This window comes from Chiloscyllium plagiosum, unplaced genomic scaffold, assembly GCF_037043375.1.
Source record: "Chiloscyllium plagiosum isolate Xiang-an unplaced genomic scaffold, Cpla_swu_hap1 HiC_scaffold_22, whole genome shotgun sequence".
In the NCBI taxonomy this organism is placed as follows: Eukaryota; Metazoa; Chordata; class Chondrichthyes; order Orectolobiformes; family Hemiscylliidae; genus Chiloscyllium; species Chiloscyllium plagiosum.
The window spans coordinates 12425025-12444871 of NW_028270160.1; the positions used below are offsets into that span (position 1 = coordinate 12425025).

The window sequence follows — 19847 nt, forward strand, 5'->3', positions numbered from 1 at the left end:
ATGTTTCAGGCAAAAGCCCTTCAACAGGAATGAAGGCAGGGAGCCTCCAGGGTGGAGAGATAAATGGGAGAGAGGGTGGGGCTGGGGAAAAGGTAGCCAAGAATACAATAGGTGGATGAAGGTGGGGATGAAAGTGATAGGTGAGAGGGGAAGGTGGAGTGGATAGTTGGGAAGGAAGATGGACAGGTAGGACAGGTCATGAGGATGTTGCGAAGCTGGAAGGTTGGAACTAGGGTAAGATGGGGGGAGGGGAAATGAGGAAACTGGTGAAGTTCACATTGATGCCATGAGGTTGAAGTCTTCCAAGGCGAAAAATGAGGCGTTCTTGCTCCAGGCATCGGGTGGTCAGAGAGTGGCGATGGAGGAGGACCTGCATGCCCTCGGCAGAATGGGAGGGGGAGTTGAAATGTTGGGCCACAGGGTGATGGGATTGATTGGTGCAGGTGTCCCGGAGATGTTCCCTAAGGCGCTCTGCGAGAAGGCGTCCAGTTTACCCAATGTAAAGGAGACCGCATCGGGAGAAACGGATACAATAAATGACATTGGTGGATTTGCAGGTGAAACTTTGATGGATGTGGAAGGCTCCTTTGGGGCCTTGCATGGAGGTAAGGGAGGAGGGGTGGGCGCAGGTTTTGTAATTCCTGTGGTGACAGGGGAAGGTGCCAGAAAGGGAGGGTGGGTTGTTGGGTTTGGGGGGGGGGGGGGGGGAATCATGGATCTGACCAGGTTGTCACGGAGGGAATGGTCTTTGCGGAAAGTCAAAAGGAGTGGGAGGGAAATATATCCTTGGTGGTGGAGTCAGTTTGGAGGTGGCAGAAATGTTGGCGGATGATGCGGTTTATGCGAAGGTTGATAGGGTTCCTGCTCCTCAGATGCTGCCTGACCTGCTGTGCTTGTCCAGCACTACTTTAATCTAGACTCTGATCTCCAGCATCTGCAGTCCTCACTTTTGCCTAGAATTATGGGATACAACTGGAAAATAAGAGGTCTCCAACTTGGGAAACAGATAAGGAGAAATTACTTCTCTCAGAGGGGAAAGGGAAATTCTCTCGTTCATAGAGCAGTGGAGGCTAGGTCACTGAATAATTTTAATAATGTAGAGGTGCCGGTTTTGGACTGGAGTGGACAAAGTCAGAATCACATGTCACCAGGTTATAGTCCAACAGGTTTATTTGAAATCTCAAGCTTTAGGAGCACTGCTCCTTCATCGGGTGAACTTTAAGGTAGAGGTGGATAGATTCTTGAACAACAAAGGAATCCAGGGAGCAAGCAGGAAAATGGAGTTGAGAGCAAAATCGGATCATACAAATGACAGAGCGGGATCAAGGGTTCTGCTCCTATCTCGGTTGTACTGTATGCATCTTTGCTTATTTTGGGTGAAAAGCAAATATTGTTGATGAGACATTTGCTCTCTGTCGATTAATGGCAATTTTTAAGCCTGTCTGTTCAGATGGAAGTAACACCTCTTCTGAAATACTACAACACTGATGACACAGCTCTGCTATAGAACTAGATTGAAGCATCACCTTACATTAAATGCAGTCTAAGCATCTTGAATCAAATAGACTTTTTGGGAGTGCCACCGACTGTGCCAAGTTAGTAAGTTTGACCACAGTAAAGTAGCAGAGAAAAGGATTTTTAGTAAATCCTTTAAGCATCATACTAGTGAAAGAAAGGATTACACCAACCCCCACACAGCAACTATTCAACCCTGGCCTCATGCCCTTCCCAGACGATAGCCCCAGCTGTACAGGAATTTCTGTGTCCAAGAGTATTTCCTTGTCTCATTCTACACCTACCACCAGGTGTTTTTTATTCTGGTGGCAAAGTACAGGGAAATATATTCTACAGAATATTTCACAAAAACAAAAGAAAACTTAGTAAAGAAAAAAATCTTTTGTCAACTATTCTACGGCGTCTGTTTATCGTCATCTGCAGGTGCAATAATCCTTCTAAAATCCAGGGAGATGCTGTGCGGTTCAGCATGATTTTTTCCAGTAATGGTCTGTGGAGTTTGTTTTTCTTTATAAAAAAGCATTCACTTTTAGTGTAATGCATTTCTATCAATCAGTATAATTCATCATATTCCATTAACGGCTGCTTCACAACTCTAAGCATTTTCCAGCACAGCGGACTTCTCACCTCATCGGCTGAGCAGATTTGATTAATGAACACTTGTGTTTTTCCTACCTGCTGAGGTCATATTGATTGTCAAAACTGTTATTTTACAAATGAAAAATGTTCTCAGCTCTTGTAAATACAGGCATCATCCCAACGTGGTTATGTAGACATATACTGTACATGATAAAACCAATGCTCAATGTGTGACCAATTGAAACGGTCAATGGAAAGTAAATGGTGCAACCAGACAGTAGTACTTTAAAGAACTGGCGCAGACAGTATAAAAGTGGCTGTCAATTGGAGTGAATACATAAAGTGATAGAAATGTATTAACATGTCAGTCAATACGAGAGAGATCAGGGACAGAATGCAACTCTCAATGTTAACCTGGATCATCTCCCAACTTCTGCCCTCAGAAGACTTGAGATTATATAAAACACTGCTGCCCACCTCTTAAATTGCACCAAATCTCACTCACCGATCTTTCCCGTGCTTACTCATCTACACTGGTACGACTACACTTCAACTTCTAGATAATAGCTGAATATATGACACAAAACTTCATGTTTTAAAATATTTACTGTGATAATGGATTGAAAGCACTATTGAATAAACACTATTTTGTCTGCAATTTATACTTTAAACTATAGATCTGAGCTTTTAACATCTCTGAATAAACTCACTATCAGGTAGGTATTAAAATATCCTTTAAATGGATACTCCATTCTGCCAAATTCCAAATGATTCTTGGCTCCCAATGGACCTCATCTTTACCCTTCTTAGCCTGGTACTTTTTAACTCCAGAATTCTCTTGCTTAATGTGGTTTTCCCTCAGGTCCTCTTCTCCTATTAGAAGTTAGGCAAACCTTCAAGCCTTGTTTAAGTGTCCCCTGAATTTGGCATCTTCAATCGGAGTATGAGCTCCCATCAGCAATCCTGCATGGTGAACCATCGACGTCCTGCTGCCCACAGCTACTCTCCCTTGCTTAGATTCAGACATACGTTCGGCACCTGAAAATTTCCAGGGATTTTCCAGGAAAATTTCCCTTTTTCCTCCCAATACCTATTTCATGACAAAGTTAATCATATTCTTTTCAGGTAGAAATGCTGATTAACTGGTTAAGATCCCAACTCTCTACCTTGGAAGTAAATGGATAATTTAAAAACATAACTTTAAAATCTGACATTCTCAACATTTTCCTAGGATTTTGGAGACTTGCACTTTATATACTGTTCGGATACAGACTTGTGCTTTGTTTCCAAATGTGAATGCCTTCCATCAATTTTTCCAAACAAAGGAATCTGATCCTCTAATCTCCAACAATCAAACCATACAAGATGTAAAGATGGACTTCAGAACAGTTCATTCCTGATGAAGGGCTTATGCCCAAAACATCTCCTGCTCCTCGGATGCTGCCTGACCTGCTGTGCTTTTCCAGCGCCACACCTTTTGATTCCAAACAGTTCACATGACTCTCTCCATCTTCTCTCAAAATTGAACAAAATCCCAAAGCTGAATTTTATAAACCTCATAAAACCCTTCTCCCAGTTCAGCACACAATTTTACATTTCTTATCATTCTAAGACTTCACCCCTCTGTAATCTGCTCGAGCACCACAATCAGCTGTTAAATGCTTTGAGACTTCACAAGAATGTGAAAAATACTTCATAAATGTTGGATTCCTTCCACTGCTTTACTCAATTTACATGCGTTATTATAAAATGTTCGTCATACTTTCATCTTGGTTTTATCAGCGAAAAATACTTGCATTTGCACATTATTGCACACCTTAGAGCTTTACAAGAAATTACAATCTTCTGTTTAAAGTTGTAACGTAGGATGCCTGTCAGCCAATTTTGCTCCCGTCAAACTTCCACAAACAACAATGTGGCAATGACCAGATAATCTGCTTCTGTGATGTTCAGCAGCACACCAAGTACTGCACTGAAGGATCAGCCACAGCTTTGTGCAAGAGGGAGATTTGAATGCAGTATCTTGGGACTCAGAGATGAGGGTGTTCCAACTGATTTAATTGCTGACAAATCAGACAGTTAAAACAGGAATGATACCTACCCACCTGTGGAACCTATAGACTTTCTGCACTGTATCTAGTGCCAAACCTTGCAACAACTTGAGAAAGAGAACACCTGCAGCACACCACACAGCTGACATTTGAGGGGAAAGGTACAGAATTAAAGAAAGCATTCCTAACTTAATCAGCTCGCATGTCATCTCAAATTCATGCCAACAGACTTAGTGAAATGTAAGTTTATCACTGCTTCTGGTGTGACAATACACAAGGTCACGACTGTTAAAGAATCCTTGAAACTCTCCATTCCCACAATCTCCATTAGACCGCTCTAGCATACATTTCTCTTATGATCTCCACCCAACAAAATGACCTGAACATAGAAACAAGCATTGGCCACTGGATTTCTGATCACATTAGTTTTGTTTGTTCAGGGATTTGGGCATTGCTGGCTCCGTCAACATCTATTGTTTACTCCTAATTACCCTTCAGAAAGTGGTGGTGATTGCCTTCTTGAACTTCTGCAATCCATTTGGTGTACATACACACACAATGCAAGGGAATTCCAGGTTTTTGGCCCAGTGACACATTCCCAAATCAGGACTATGTGGTTTTGACAGGTACTTGCAAATGATGGTGCTTCTATATGTCTGCTGTCTTTGTCCTATTAGATGGTAGTGTTCATTAATCTGGAAAATGCTGCCTAAGGAGCCTTGGTGAAATTTTGTAGCTTTTCTGAATTTCTTGAAGATCTCGATAACGTGTATCAGTAAAGAAGTAAGTGAACATTTGCTGATATGGTGCCAATCAAATGGATTATTCTGTCCTGGATGGTGTCTAGCTTTTGGAGTGTTGCTGGAGCTGCACTCATTCCAGGCGACTGGAGAGTATTCCTAACTCATGCTTTACAGATAGCAGACAGGCTTTGCAAGTCAGTGTCAAAAGTTCAATTTTTTAGAAATAAAAGTTGATTAATTATGAGGAAATGCTACAGGAACTGGAAGTATTCACATAGGGCATGAAAAAATGTTTCAGAAAACTGCAATGAAGCACTGGACCTTTAATAACTCAGAAAAACTTATTCCTTATGGCATATCTGGCATAATCACTAGCAACAACTAATGCTCATGGAATGAAGTTCAGAGGAGAAACACTGATTGGACAGTAATGTTTTAGCCACTTCATGGTGTTGTGTGTTTAGAACAGGATACTTGAAAAGTAGTGGAGCTGGGTGTAAATGAATATGGATGTTCAGAGGTAATCCCGCAATCTAATTGGTCACACCCTCAGATTCTGGTCATGCAGTTCTATTTGTACTTGGATGAATTGTCTTCACTTACTGTTTTGATCTGTTCGGATGTCATGGGCCTAGAATATTGCCAGGGATTAATTTTAGTGTAGTTGTCTCATTGGGGATAAATATCACATCTGAAAAATAAGTTCTACCTGCCTTGTCAACTTGAGATATCTGTAAACTAATGGGGTACAATGGGAGAGATGGATGTAAACGTTATTTTAAAAGACTGGAGTATTAACTCTGAAAAGCACAAGACAGAGAGGGTTGATTGAGGACTTGAACATTGAGGAAGTGTTTAAAAGGTTAGGCAGGAGAAATGTTTCCACTGTCGGGTTGTGAGATTAATCACAACTAAATCCAATTAGGAATGTCTTCACCCGGAGAGAGGTGAAAATGAGGGAGTGATTGAGGCAAACTGCATATATACATTTAAGTGGAATCCATACAGGAGACAGAGAGAATAGAAAGAAACTTAATTACTATGAGGTAAAGTGGGAAGGGACATAATGGTGCAGAGTCACCAGTGCAGATCAGGAGAACCTAATCACCAGTTTCTGCATATTGTTCACAGATCATTCTTGTGTAGACCTGAGAGACTGCCAGAGCCAAGATTAAAGGCTAGAGTTCAAGACAAAAAGGACTTATTCCTTCTGCACCCAGTTACCCCAAAGAAGGCAGGATGGTAGCTCAGCGGCTAGCCCTCCTGCCGCACCGCACCAGAGATCTAGGTTCGATTCTAGCCTCAGGCAACTGTCTGTGTGGCGTTTGCATGTTCTGTGTCTGTGTGGGTTTCCTTTGGGTGTTCTGTTTTCCTCCCACGATCCAAAAATGTGCAGGTCAGGTGAAGTGGCCATGTTAAATTGCCCATAGTGTTCAGGGATGTGTAGGCTAGGTGTATAATTAGGGAAAATGGCGAGTAGTTGGGTAGGGAAATGGGCCAACAAGTTGGTGTGGACTTGTTGGGCTGAATGACCTGTTTCCACAGTGTAGGGATTCTATGATTCTATGAGAACTTTTATCAGGAAAATTCCCAAGTTATGTTAACGACTCAAACCAGTGAAAGAGTCACCATCATGATAAAGACTTTATATTCCAAACTTGTGAGTGCAAACAAATTCCGTTGTCACAGACAGATTTCTATTAAAAGTCAACTTTAAAGCTCTTTTTAAAACAAAAGACAGAATAAGGGAAGTGTCACCCTCCTCATGAAGCCCATTCCTTCCACCATGACATGTAATTCTATACTGAGCTTGAACCAATCATTTCATTGTCTCAACTTTGTTTTCATTTCACACAAAAGTAAACCAAAGGTGCTATTCCTCGCCCTGGAGGGGATGAGTGTGCTGGTGAGAAATGGAAATAATTGAGTTGGCCCCAGACAGAAATTCACTCATTTTTTACCACCTCACAAGTGAGGTTCTGAACAAGGAGGCCTATGGGTCCCTTTCGCAGGTTACCAACAATTAAGGCTCTTAAGGAGGGGACCTCAAACCACTACCTCCCCTATCACCTGCCTCCTGGCATTTGAGATGGGTGCCTAGTTTCCCAACTATGAAGCCTGCCTGCTGGGGGCACTTCAAATGTTTTAATGAGATGATTGGAGGGCAAATGGATCTGTTTTCTCAGCGATAAGGGCTTGCGTTATTCCCTGTCAATATGCACAACCCCATGTTTAAACAGAAGGTTAGGAAAAGCTGCCTCAAGTAAATCTCGAGACCTTAAGCAAAGAAAGGCTTACTGAAAGAATAGCGAAAACACATGAGGAGGTTGGGAAACACCAGAATGGAGAAAGGAAAAAGAAGTGAATATTTCAGGTATAAATCTTTCATCAAATGTTATGCTACACTTTGCCTCTGCTTTGATATGTCAGAGATGTACAGCACGGAAATAGACCCTTCGGTCCAACTCGTCTATTCCGACCAGATATCCCAACTTAATCTAGTCCCACCTGCCAGCACTTGGCCCATATCCCTCCAAACCGTTCCTATTCATATACTCATCCAGATGCCTTTTAGATGTTCCAATTGTAGTCGTCTCCACCACATATGTCACGTCACATCATCTCAGAAACCACTGCAATCCTACACATCCCAAAATCTTTGTTAACACTTCATTCAAGAAAAAGAGCGATTTGAAAGACCCCTTCAGTATTTGTACGTTTCTATCCCAGGGTATAATTTCAGCGTCCCATTAATTCATTTTGAAGGTTTAAATATTTCATTTTCTACACTGCTTCTGTCAATCTATTTAACTTGCTTCAAAGCTTCAGAAAGGCCTCACTATAAAGCACATCAATCGGTGATGGCCTGGAACCATTTCTCTGAAGCCACAAGTCCCCAGCATCTTTGCAAATACATTTTATATTTTGCCAAGTGTCAGTAACAGTCAGATGATGGAGGAATCAAATCCGTCCTTGAGATAAAAGCACAATCCAGGCACAATACATTTCTACTGCAGTTCTGATGGACCATTGTACTGTTGGGAGCTATCACCTAATCAAGCTGTTGATAAATCATTTGCCTTCTCAGGTGGCATAAGAACTAAGCATTGTTTGAAAAGGAGCAAAGTATTTTTCAGTGTTCTGACCAACATGCAACTCTGAAACAAGATTACTTGGTCATTTCTGACACTGATACTTCTACGAGCTTGCTAATTGCAAATCCAGGCACAATACATTTCTACTGCAGTTCTGATGGACCATTGTACTGTTGGGAGCTATCACCTAATCAAGCTGTTGATAAATCATTTGCCTTCTCAGGTGGACATAAGAACTAAGCATTGTTTGAAAAGGAGCAAAGTATTTTTCAGTGTTCTGACCAACATGCAACTCTGAAACAAGATTACTTGGTCATTTCTGACACTGATACTTCTACGAGCTTGCTAATTGCAAATCCAGGCACAATACATTTCTACTGCAGTTCTGATGGACCATTGTACTGTTGGGAGCTATCACCTAATCAAGCTGTTGATAAATCATTTGCCTTCTCAGGTGGACATAAGAACTAAGCATTGTTTGAAAAGGAGCAAAGTATTTTTCAGTGTTCTGACCAACATGCAACTCTGAAACAAGATTACTTGGTCATTTCTGACACTGATACTTCTACGAGCTTGCTAATTGCAAATTGGCTGCTGCATTCTCAATATGATAACAGAGACTAAATTTCAACAATTTTCACTGTAAAACATTCTCTAGGGTTAAAGGTGCTGCAGAAACAATACTCCTTCTATATGTTACTTGGTAACAAGTCCCAGAGGAGCTGAATTAAACTTCACCTAAATCAGTAGTGGCATGGAGGAATGAAGATCAAAATCCTATAATGTACAACTTTTCCATTTTTACTTTAAAAGGCTCTGCACATATAGTAAGCGCATGAGTTACAGAGACATCAGTTACACAGCCAGTCACTTGCAAAGAGGTGTAGATTAGATAGCTTAGCAACGTAGACAAGGAGGTTATAATCATTGCCATCACAGGATAAAACTTGGTTCTATAACTGAAAGCTTGGCAGACACCCCAGAGCTATATGCTAGGCACTAAGCCCAGACAGACAGCTATGAGATACAATTGCAATATCATTCATCCCACACACATTCAGAAAGAATTAAGATAAAGCCTAAAAGAAAAATAAGAGATGAACATCTTTTGCAAAGGAATATTGAAAGATAAGGCACTACTGTGGCATTTCTTCATCAGTTGTGAAAGTAGTACTGGCTTTCCGAAAAGTAAAGGCCCGATAATATGAAGCTATGGGAGGTTAATATTGACTCGTCGATTTGTTTAATTTAAATGAATTAACACCTCTAGAAAAACAACAAACAAATTTTGAATTTCATTTTAAATTTTAAGTTGAATTATTAGAAGATTTTAAATGTCCATAAGGTATACTGCAAAATAGTGGCCACGAACTGCCCCAGCTTTAACTATGTATTTCTTTTGAGATGTTTCATCACATAAATAGAACCACTACATATTTACATTTTTGAGACAGAGCTTGGCTACATAGTTGTGATGAAACTACACATAGTCAATGTTAACTGCCAAAATCTTAATATATTCTCTGGAGTTCCATCCAGTGTTATCGCATTCAAAATCTATAATCCGAATAGGGCCTGTAGTTACTATATAGGTTAACACTCAAAGTATGGTGGCTTCTATTAAATCTTTCTGAACAAATGTGTAGCCTTAAGAGAAGTAAACAAGATTGCGTTGATGCATACACGTGGATATGCGTATAGGCATGGGGTTGTGGCAGAAGAGGGATAAAATTCAAATGTAACTGCACTGAAGCTAGTCTGGATTGAGAATTTTGTTTTAATTCCACAAAACTCCAGAAGGTGTGAGTAAACAAGACATCTCTCCCATCACTGGGTGAAACATCTATGATCCGTAGACATGACTCATCTGTATTTCCCATTGTCATATTATTGTCACACTTGTCTATCAGTTTTACTCCATTAGAATTCCTCAATTCCATTTTACAAGCCTGTGTAAATGTACCAAGCTGTGACTTAAGCCCATTGCAACTGTAGCACTATGGTGTTACATCTCTCAGATCCAAAGTCTGTACTGCACAAACTCCTGAACCACAACTCTACTATCTAACTTCAGCAGTTCCAAAACTTTAATGTTTTGTTATAAATAAAAACATTATAGCCAAGTGTTATACAGGTGCAAGAACCAAACTAAAAGCAGGTCAGACCACATGTTATTGAACTCATGTCAATCAAAAACGCTATTCGGAATGGTCCAATAGGGAGGACCACCACCAAATTCTTAGGGTAACTAGCGAGAGACGCGATAAACCAGTTTTGTCAGCAAAATCATGCCCGGTGAATGGAATTAATAATCAAATCAATTTTCCCAGCATAATACCTGCACGCACACTTTGCCAGAAACAGTACTAGATAGCAAACTGGAACAGAAATCCTGACTGATATTTTCTTCCTTTCTGCTCTCACCAATGGATAGTGAGACCATTTATGGGATCTGGATGGGCACTTAAATTGCCGGGGCATAGTAGACCATGGACCAAGTGCAGATAAATGGGATGAATGTGTTTGCTGGTCAACATGGTGGGATGAAGGGTGTGCTTTTATGCTGTATGACTCATGGACACACTACAGCCTTGGCAGAGATTGGTTAATTGAATATGTAATGTGGGACCAAAAGGAATTTCTTTATCTGGATGGTGAGCTCATAAATTTCAGCATGGGAGTAGTGGTGCATTTGGGTAGTGGAGGAGAAAAGAGAGAGAGAGATAGACACACACACAAAAAGAGAGAAAGAGAGAGAATACAAGTGTCACAAAATTGCATTGTCAGTAAACACCACAGCTCTCTAGACACCAGATGAATCTAGACATACAAAATTCGTCCTATTCCCTTGTAAACTGTCACTGGGCTCAACGGCTCAGTCGTAACTTGATGTTTGTGTAGAACAGAACTCAACAGCAAATAGGGGAAGGAATAGCAGTATGTGCCTGGAGGAGCCATGTATACAGTGTAGAGTAACTTTGTAGTTACCATATTGAGCAGCAATCTAGCGGTTAGGCATACCAATGCTAGCAAGCTGTGGAAAGGAACAAATTTGGTGATTTGTGCATTGCCAGATTGTCATTATAAATCTAATCAGTCTTGGTTCCTGGTTTTGATCACCATCCAAGCCGCTCATACGCAGTACATTTGTGCAGATGTAAGATGGTGTGGGTCAGTCATGCTTCCCTGGGGCCATAACAGTCTGCCAGGACCTCCTTTCTAGATTCAGTAGGATGACTATTCAGTAGGGAACAGTGCCCCAGCATGAATTGACATCAGGAACATAGAAGAGAGACACCAAAAATATCTTGCTAGTAAGGCTTGCCACTTGCCTTCTTCAGGATTAAGTACAGTTAGTAACTATGCACAATATTCATGCCTGACTGACAGCAGCAGGCAGCATCACACCTAATGCAACAAATTATTGTAACATCGCACTTTTTGTAGTAACATGTCAAAAACATATTACATCAATGGCATTTGCAACTGATTTTTCAAACGATTGAGGTTTTTGTTTTGGCAAGAAAAATCATTAATTCAATGTCTTCATAATAGAGCATAAATAACACCTTTAATGTATTAAAACATTCCAGATTGCTTTGCAGGAGCAATGCTTATCAAAACCTGAGAAGAAGTCACATTTAGATGTATTGAAACTGGCTATTTTAACACTTGGTCAAAGAGGCGTGGGTTTGAAAGACCACCTTAAAAGGAGGATAGAGAAAGCAGAAGCCCAGTGTTTAATACCCAAGCAGTCAAAAGCACAGCCACTAATGGTGGTCTTGGATACAACAGAGGTTAGAATTGAAAGACTGCAGATACCTGGGAGAGTTGTAGAAGTTGGAGAGATCCTGAGGATTACAGTCATATGGGGTATAAGAAACACAAGTGTGAGCAAACTGGGAGCCAATATAGGCTCAGAGATGATCCATGAATACCATGCGGTTTATAACGAAAGGGCAGAATTTTGATGGGCTCAGGTTTATGGAGTGCAATGTCACAGGTCAGCAGGAGAACACTGCAGAGGACAGCAAGAAGTAGCAGGTGATTTTAAAGAATGGATGGTGGAACTAAATTACTAAGAGAAATATTGATCCACATATTTCTGGAACTTGCAATGAAAGCGATTTTTCATTTAACCAGAGCCCACGTTGGATTTCAAGAGAGCTTTTGGGTCTCTGAAGAGGGCTGATAAGGAATTACTGATATAGCTTCACACACAACGAGTTCATTTATCACCCACCTCTCTTGCTGTCACTGCATAACCTGTTACTGACTAATAGCGGTACATACCTGTCAGATGTTATCAGATAACTAGCAAGAGGAAACAATCGGCTGGTAAGTGGACAGCCAGACTACACAGTCACATAACACCCTTTCTGCTGTCACTCAGCCGGTCTGTTGCCTTGCACAGTTTAAGTGCATCTTCGATGTCTGTACAAAGTTTCAGCAAACCGGCTAAATTTATTTGTACAGAAGGTTGGGAATTTAAACTCGAGTACATGTCAGGCTAATTCGCAGTTTGCCAGGCTCAGTGCAGCCTGCGCTGCTGCATTCGGTTGCTCGGTGTTGTGGTGGCTGTAGCATGTTCAGCACCACTCTTGCTTCTGAATGATGAGATTTTAGCATAAACCTGTTCAATATTGTAGGGATGTTGGAATGTCTGAGGTGCCAAATTTCATATGAGATGTTAATCTGAGGCCCCATTTGCCTTCTCAGGTGAATGAGAAAGATCCTATGGCACTATTTTTAAGAGAACCAGGAGAGCTGTTGTTTTATTCCTCAACCAACATGAAAAAAGCCAGGTTACACACGGCTGCTCATGGGAGCTTGCTACATGGAAACTGCATTTCCTTCATCACAAAGTGACGATATTTCAAAGCTTGTTTCACAGCTGAATGGGAGGACAGAAAAGTCACTAAGAGTTCGCAGCTCAGAGAGGTACCTATTGGGAAGGATACAGGTGTATGCACTGAATTGATCAAGCTTATGTATGACCTGGTCATAGTATAATTACAGAAAAAGAGCAGGTCATTTAGCCCATCAATTCCATGCCAGCTTTCCACTTGAGCAATTTAACTAGTGCACCCTTTCCCATCCTTCCCATATAGACCTGCAATTCACCACCTTCCTTAGGTGCGTTTCAAATTCACTTTGGAGAATGACAATTGAATCTGCTTCCACCCAACAATGTGTGTAATGCATTCCACATTATGACTGCCCACTGTGTAAAAAGGCTTTTTGTCATGCCACTACTGGCTCTCTTGTCAAATAGTTTAAATCTGCATTTTCTCAATCATGACCGGTCAGCCATTGGAAATAGTTTCCATCAACTCCATAAGGATCCGTCGTGATTTTCAGCACTTCCTATACAATTTCCTTTCAACCTCCTAAGGAGAGCAACCCAAGCCTCTTCAGTCAGTCCAGGGAAATGAAGTCCCTCATCTTGGAAGCAACCTTGTAAATAGGCAGCAAGAAAGTTTAAGGTTGTGTTTGAGGAATCGCAGATTGGATGAAGAGTTGGAAAGTTACCATTACTCTGGGCATGAGCGTGATGACACAGCAGAATCCTTGGGGAAGTGCAGGAACATTTTACGTTCATCAGGACATGGCAATAAAATGACGTAATAAAGCTCAATGGCCATAGCAGCAGTGATGCAGAATTGAAGTTTGTAGCATGGGTAGTATAGTTATGTGCAGCAATAGAAAATTGACAGTAAGAAGAAATAAAGAGACAGAGAGAGAAAAGAGTGAGACACAAAGTGAGTTGTATGCATAGAGTATAATATGATACATGAGTGTATAGATTTATGTTGGTAAGTATATAGATACATGGGATACTTGCTGGTGTGCTGTAGAATTACATTATCCATTCACATGAGTTCAAACCTGGGTCAGTCTGATGAGATGAAAGGTAATCTGTTGACTGTAAGGATCCAATATGAAATTAATTCAGGCAGTCTCAATCCAGTTCCTTATATGTGTGAGGTTATGGCACAAAACACCCACCAAAACCAATTTATTAGCCTGTCACTAATTACAGAGAACACAGTAGATATTTTTGTGCATAGTTTGGTTAACTGCACTCCCTGTTAAAGTTACATGACATCTGAGTAAAGGATACTTAAATACAGCCTTTTTTTCTATTCATTTTCAGGACATTTGCTTTGCTGGTAAGTTCATTACTTCCTTCGTTTGCAACACTAGATTGCAAGACAATGGCAAATCAGGAAAGGATGGCAGATGCCGGTCCCAAAGCAACATGAAACCACCTGGGCAACTCTCAGTGACTTTCACCATAGCATGCAGAACAGAACAGCACAGGAATAGGCCCTTCAGCCCACCATGTCTGTGATAACCACAATGCCATTCTAAACTAATCCCAACTGCCTGCACATGGACCATGTCTCTCTAATGTTTGCCTGTCTAATTGCCTCTAAAATGCTGCTATTGTATCTGCTTCTACCATGTCACCCGGCAGTGGTACCAGGCACCTATAACCCTCTGCATAAAAAAACACTTGTCTCACACATCTCCCTTAAACTCGTGTGCCCTTAGTATTTAACATTTGCTTCCTGGGGAGAAAGACTCCGACAATCCACCCTATCCATGCATCTCATAACTTTGGATATTTGTTTCAGGTCGCTCCTCAACCTCTAGTGAAAATAATGCAAGTTTGTCCAACCTCTCTTTATAGCTGAAACACTCAAATCCAGGCCACATCCTAGTAAACCTCTTTTGCATTCTCTCCATAGCCTCCAATTCTTTCCTGCAATGTAGCAACCCGAAAAATGCACAATACACAAAATGTGGCCTAAGTAAAGTTTTATACAGCTGTGACAGGACTTGCCATCTCTTACACCCCAACCAGTGACAATAAGCATGCAGTACACTTTCTTAACCACCTTTTCTACTTGTGTTGCCACTTTGAGGGAGCAATGGACTTGTACCCCAACATTCCTCTGTATATCAATGCTCCTAAGGTCCTGCCATTAACTGTACACTTTCCTTTTGCACTTCACCTCACATCCGTCCTAATTAAACTGCATCTGCCACTTCACCACCCATCTTTCCAATCGATCTACATCCTGTTGTATCCTTTGACAAGCTTCCTCACTAACCACGACTCCATCGATTTTCAAGGTCCTAATCAGACCACCTACATGTTTGTGGAAACCATCTATATTATAAACAACAGAGATGCCAACAGAGACCCTGTGGAACACCATTGGGGTCACAGATCTCCAGTTAGTAAAACATCCCTCCGCAACTAACCTCTGTCTTCTATGACCAGGCCAACTTTGTATCCAGCTCGCCAACTCATCATGGATTCCAAATGACAATCTTCAGGACCAGCCAACCATGAGGGACCTTATCAATGCTTTGGTGAATTTCATGAAGAAAATATACTGTCCTATCCTCAATCACCTTCATTTCTTCCTCAAAATAAAATCAAATTTGTTAGAAAACAAAGCCATGCTGAATATTCCTAATAACTCAATTTTCTTCCCGTGTGAGTAAGTCACATCCCTAAAAATCTTCTCCAATAATTTCCCCACCATTGATGCAAGACTCACTGGCCTGTAATATGGATTATCCTTACTGTCCTTTTTAAACAAAGGAACAATGTTGGTGATTCTCCAGTCTTCTGGGACCTCGACTGTGGCTAAAGAGAATGCAAATATTTCTGTCAGGACCCCAGCAATCTTCTATTTGCCGCCCTCAGTACCCTGATATAGATCCTATCAGGCCTTGGGAACCTCTCTACCTTAATGTTTACCTAAAGAATTAACACCGCGTCATCCTTAATGTCAACATATTCCGCCCTAACCTTACCATCACCCATGCCCTTCTCTTCGGTTAATACTGACATGAAGTATTCATGAAGGATCTCACCCATTTCCTCTGGCTCCACACAAAGTGGACCTATCCTTTCACTAGCTACCCTCTTACTCTATATATGTGCAAAATGCCTTGAAATTCTCCTTAACCTTACTTGTCAAGGATATTTCTTGGCCCCTTGAAGCCCTCTTAATTCCTTGTTTTAAGTTCTTTCCTGCTCCCTTTATACTCAAGGGCCTTGTCTGACTTCAGTTTTCTAAACCTCACATATGATTCCTTTTCCTTTTTGACTAAAAACTTTCAAAATCTCTTGTCACTTAGGGTTCATGAATCTTGCCACCTTTATTCTTCATCCTCACATGAACATACCGTTCCTGAACCATGATCAATAGGCCATTAAAAGACTCCAATGTCAGATGTGGATTTACCCTCAAACAGCCACCCTAGAATTTCTCCAGTTCCTGCCTAATACTACTGTATGTAGCCTCCCCCCTCATCTGAGAACCAATCTTACCCTTATCCATAACTATCTTGAAAAACTAATGCATGATTGCTGTTCCCAAAATGATTCCTCTCTGAATCACTAGACCAGGCTCATTCCTTAATATTAGGTCTAGTATGACGCCTTCCCTAGTTCCAGTCAATATTGGGGAAGTCAAATCACCCACTACAACAACCCTTTTGTCTTCACACCTTTCCACAATCTGCCTACATATCTGTTCCTCTATCTCACTCTGGGTTTTCGGAGGCCTATAGTATAACTCCATCACAGTGACCGTAGCTTACTTGTTCAGGAGTTCTACCCATGTGGCCTCACTGAACGCGTGCTCCAAGATGTGTTCTCAGTACAGCTGTGACATTCTCCCCAACCCCTTCTACATCCTTCTTTATCGCGCCTGAAACACTCAACCCTGAAACTTGGAGCTGCCAGTCCTGCCCTTCTCTCAACAAAGTTTCTGTACTGGCTACAACATCATAGTTCCACGTACTAATCCAGGCTCTAACCTCACCTCCCTAACCTGTATTTATTTTTTGCATTAAAAGTAAATACACATCAAGCTGCCATGTTCATTAAACTGGCCCTGCCTGTTGTTGGTTTTAGATTTACTTAATCTCCATCTTCTCCTCAAGCACTCCACATGCTGACCTACTAATCTAGTTTCTCTCCAGCCTGCCTGCTTCCACCACCCCCATGCCCTGGAAGACACCTTAATGATCTAGATATCTGATGCCCTTCTTCCTATACTCATTCCTTAACCAGACATTCAACTGTGTTATCTTCCTATGTCTGGTTTTATTAGCACATGGCACAGAGAGTAATCTAGGGTTACAACCTGAGAGGTTCAAAATCAGATTTTAAACTTGCAGTATTTTTTCGTAACTGAATTCAAGTTCTCAAACTTTTAAAGAAGAAATGTGTACTCACGTACCCTAGATAACTTGTTGAAGTCTGCCTAACCTTATCGCATGACTAAATAATAGAACCATTGCATTGCTACACCCCTTGCACAGCATGGGGCCACATTACAGGGATTGCAGCTAAACCACATTGCTGGCAGAGAGATTCATTCTACTTCTAACAATGTTATAACTCAGGAGTGTCCACCACATGGTCAACAGGCAAGATCCAGCCTGTGAGTGCTTGTTATCTTGCAAACTTCAGGATGGATGCTTTCAATTTGTACACTTAAGACATAAATTGTTTATACTGCTGATGTTAGATGAGCTTTCTTGACCTGGAAGTTTGGAAAAAAATTCCTCCTTCACTGGTGAATTTAGACCAAACCAGACATTAACTTGCTCCTATATTGTCATTTTTTAAGGTTTTCCTCAGCATCATTACACAGAAAGGAGTTTATGGGAAAACAAAAAAAAAGGAACACTTTGACAAGCAATGCCTTCTTTGACAATCTGCAAACTAAGAGCACTTGAGTGAAGATGGAATGGAAAGTGGAAAATGGAAAACTAAACTTGCTTTTCCCCAACTCACGGCAAATTTTATATCAGTGGCGAACAAGCTTGCATGACTGGAGAAGACCACTTGCACATAACAAAGCAACAAATTAAATTTCTACAGTGCCTTTAATGTAACAAAATGTCCCAAGACACTTAACAAAAAGTGTTATCAAACAGAATTCAACACAAAATCAAATAGTATGATGGCAATAATAGTAATAAGGCAGATGACCGATAACTTGGTTGAAGAGGTAGGTTTTAAAGAGTGCTTTAACGAAAGAAGTACTGGGAGAGCTGTCAGTGAGCGAGTTCCAGAGGCCAAGCACCTACTGCAAAAGCATGGGTAGCATTAAAACTCAGACGTCCACAAAAAGCCAGAATTGAAGAAACAGATATCCTGGTGGATTGGCAGGCCTGGACAGGGCAACAAAGATTAAGGGCGGCAAGGCTGTGGAGATGTTTGAAACAAGCAAGAGAATTAAAAATATAGCCTCTGCTGGACCAGCAGCCAACATAGGTCAATGAGTGCAGGTCTAATGTGCAAACTGTCTCACTATGGATATGGGAGGCTACATTATGGATGATCTCAAACTTATGGAGATGCAAGGCGGACTCTGCAGCTCTGTGATATTGGAAGATACTTGGACTATCGTCCGTCCATTAAACAAGGGAGTGACAAAGAGGGATGCAAACATCAAAAAGGTCACCTGACTTCTAAAGTAGGACTTTGCACATGCAGCTAGAAATCATGGCAGAGAAAACCGATCTGTTTGGAAGATGCAATGTGTCCAGTGAAGTGGGACAGTGGTGTATCTTTATTTTTAATGAAAACAAATTATGAAAAGATAAGATTGACAGAGTGATGTAAACCTCATTCCAATGCTTGATCCATACATTCAATTTAATCAGGCACAAAGCTGCTTGACAGTACAAACCAAATTCCTCATTTACTATTAAATTGGCCTACTTTCAGATAGATTGAACAGATGCATTCTGGAAGAGGCAAAACCCCAGAGAGTTCTGTTGATATGCCCCCTTCAAAAGAACATGCTGAGACTTCAGGAGGCAGACTGATGCCAATGAGTTTTGAGAAGATTTGTAGCTCAGGTTGAGGTTCCAGATGTAGGTTTTCTCGCTGAGCTGGAAGGTTCACTTTCAGACATTTCACCACCATACTAGGTAACATCTTCAGTGAGCCTCCAAATGAAGCACTGGTAGTGTCGTCCGCTTTCTATTTATATGTTTGGGTGTCCTTGGGTTGGTGATGTCATTTCCTGTGGTGACATCATTTCCTGTTCGTTTTCTCACAGCGTGGTAAATGGGATCCAAGTCAATGTGTTTGTTGATAGAGTTCCGGTTGGAATGCCATGCTTCTAGGAATTCTCGTGTATGTCTCTGTCTGGCTTGTCCTAGGATGGATGTGTTGTCTGATACCAATAAAACCAAGATGGTATTTATTAATGATCAGTTTATAATATTTGTAATATTCACTGATCAGACAAGTGTCTTTACTAATACTTCAAGCTGACCTATGCTTCAAGAAGCAGAGTTAACATCAACTGGGGTAAGATGGTAACATCACTGGGCTGATAATCCTAGAGCTTGATACAGGGGTTCAAATCCCACCACTGCAGCTAATGGAATTTGAAAGTAATGAATATATCTGGAACTAAAAGCTCATCTCAGTATAGGAAACTATGACAACTACCATCGATTGTTATCAAAAATCACCTGGTTCACCAATGTCTTTAGGGAAAGAAATCAGCCATCCTTACTTGGTCTAGTCTACCTGCAACTCCAAACCACACAGCTATGTGGTCAACTTCTAACTGACCTCTGAAATGGTCCTAACAAGCCACACAGTTCAAGGGCAACTACAGAAGAACAGCCAATGATGGCCTTGCATCCCATATCCCAGGATAAAAACTTCAGAGAATGAATCCTTGTGGAAATCACAGAAGAAAAGAAGCAAATGGACTTATTGTGAAGAGGATGGTATAGATATAAAGATTTTAAAAGTACACAAATGATTCTGAATTACAGAGCAGGATTTTGCTGTCAAGATT

At 41.0% G+C, this 19847-nt stretch overlaps 1 protein-coding gene across 4 annotated transcripts in view; it reads right to left on the reverse strand.

Moving 5' to 3' along the window:
- Positions 1–19847, reverse strand: part of zfyve27 (zinc finger, FYVE domain containing 27) — a 192914-nt gene that overhangs the window by 58019 nt on the left and 115048 nt on the right. The window contains exon 10 of one of the 4 annotated variants that reach the window (XM_087998752.1): positions 17924–19208. The exons of 2 other annotated variants lie outside the window; for them this stretch is intronic. In XM_087998752.1, the coding sequence (XP_087854878.1) occupies positions 18970–19208 (239 nt within the window). In that variant the 3' untranslated portion in view covers positions 17924–18969. Of the gene's footprint in view, positions 1–17923; positions 19209–19847 lie in introns of those variants that run through there. One more of the 4 variants, XM_087998753.1, reaches the window with a different exon arrangement.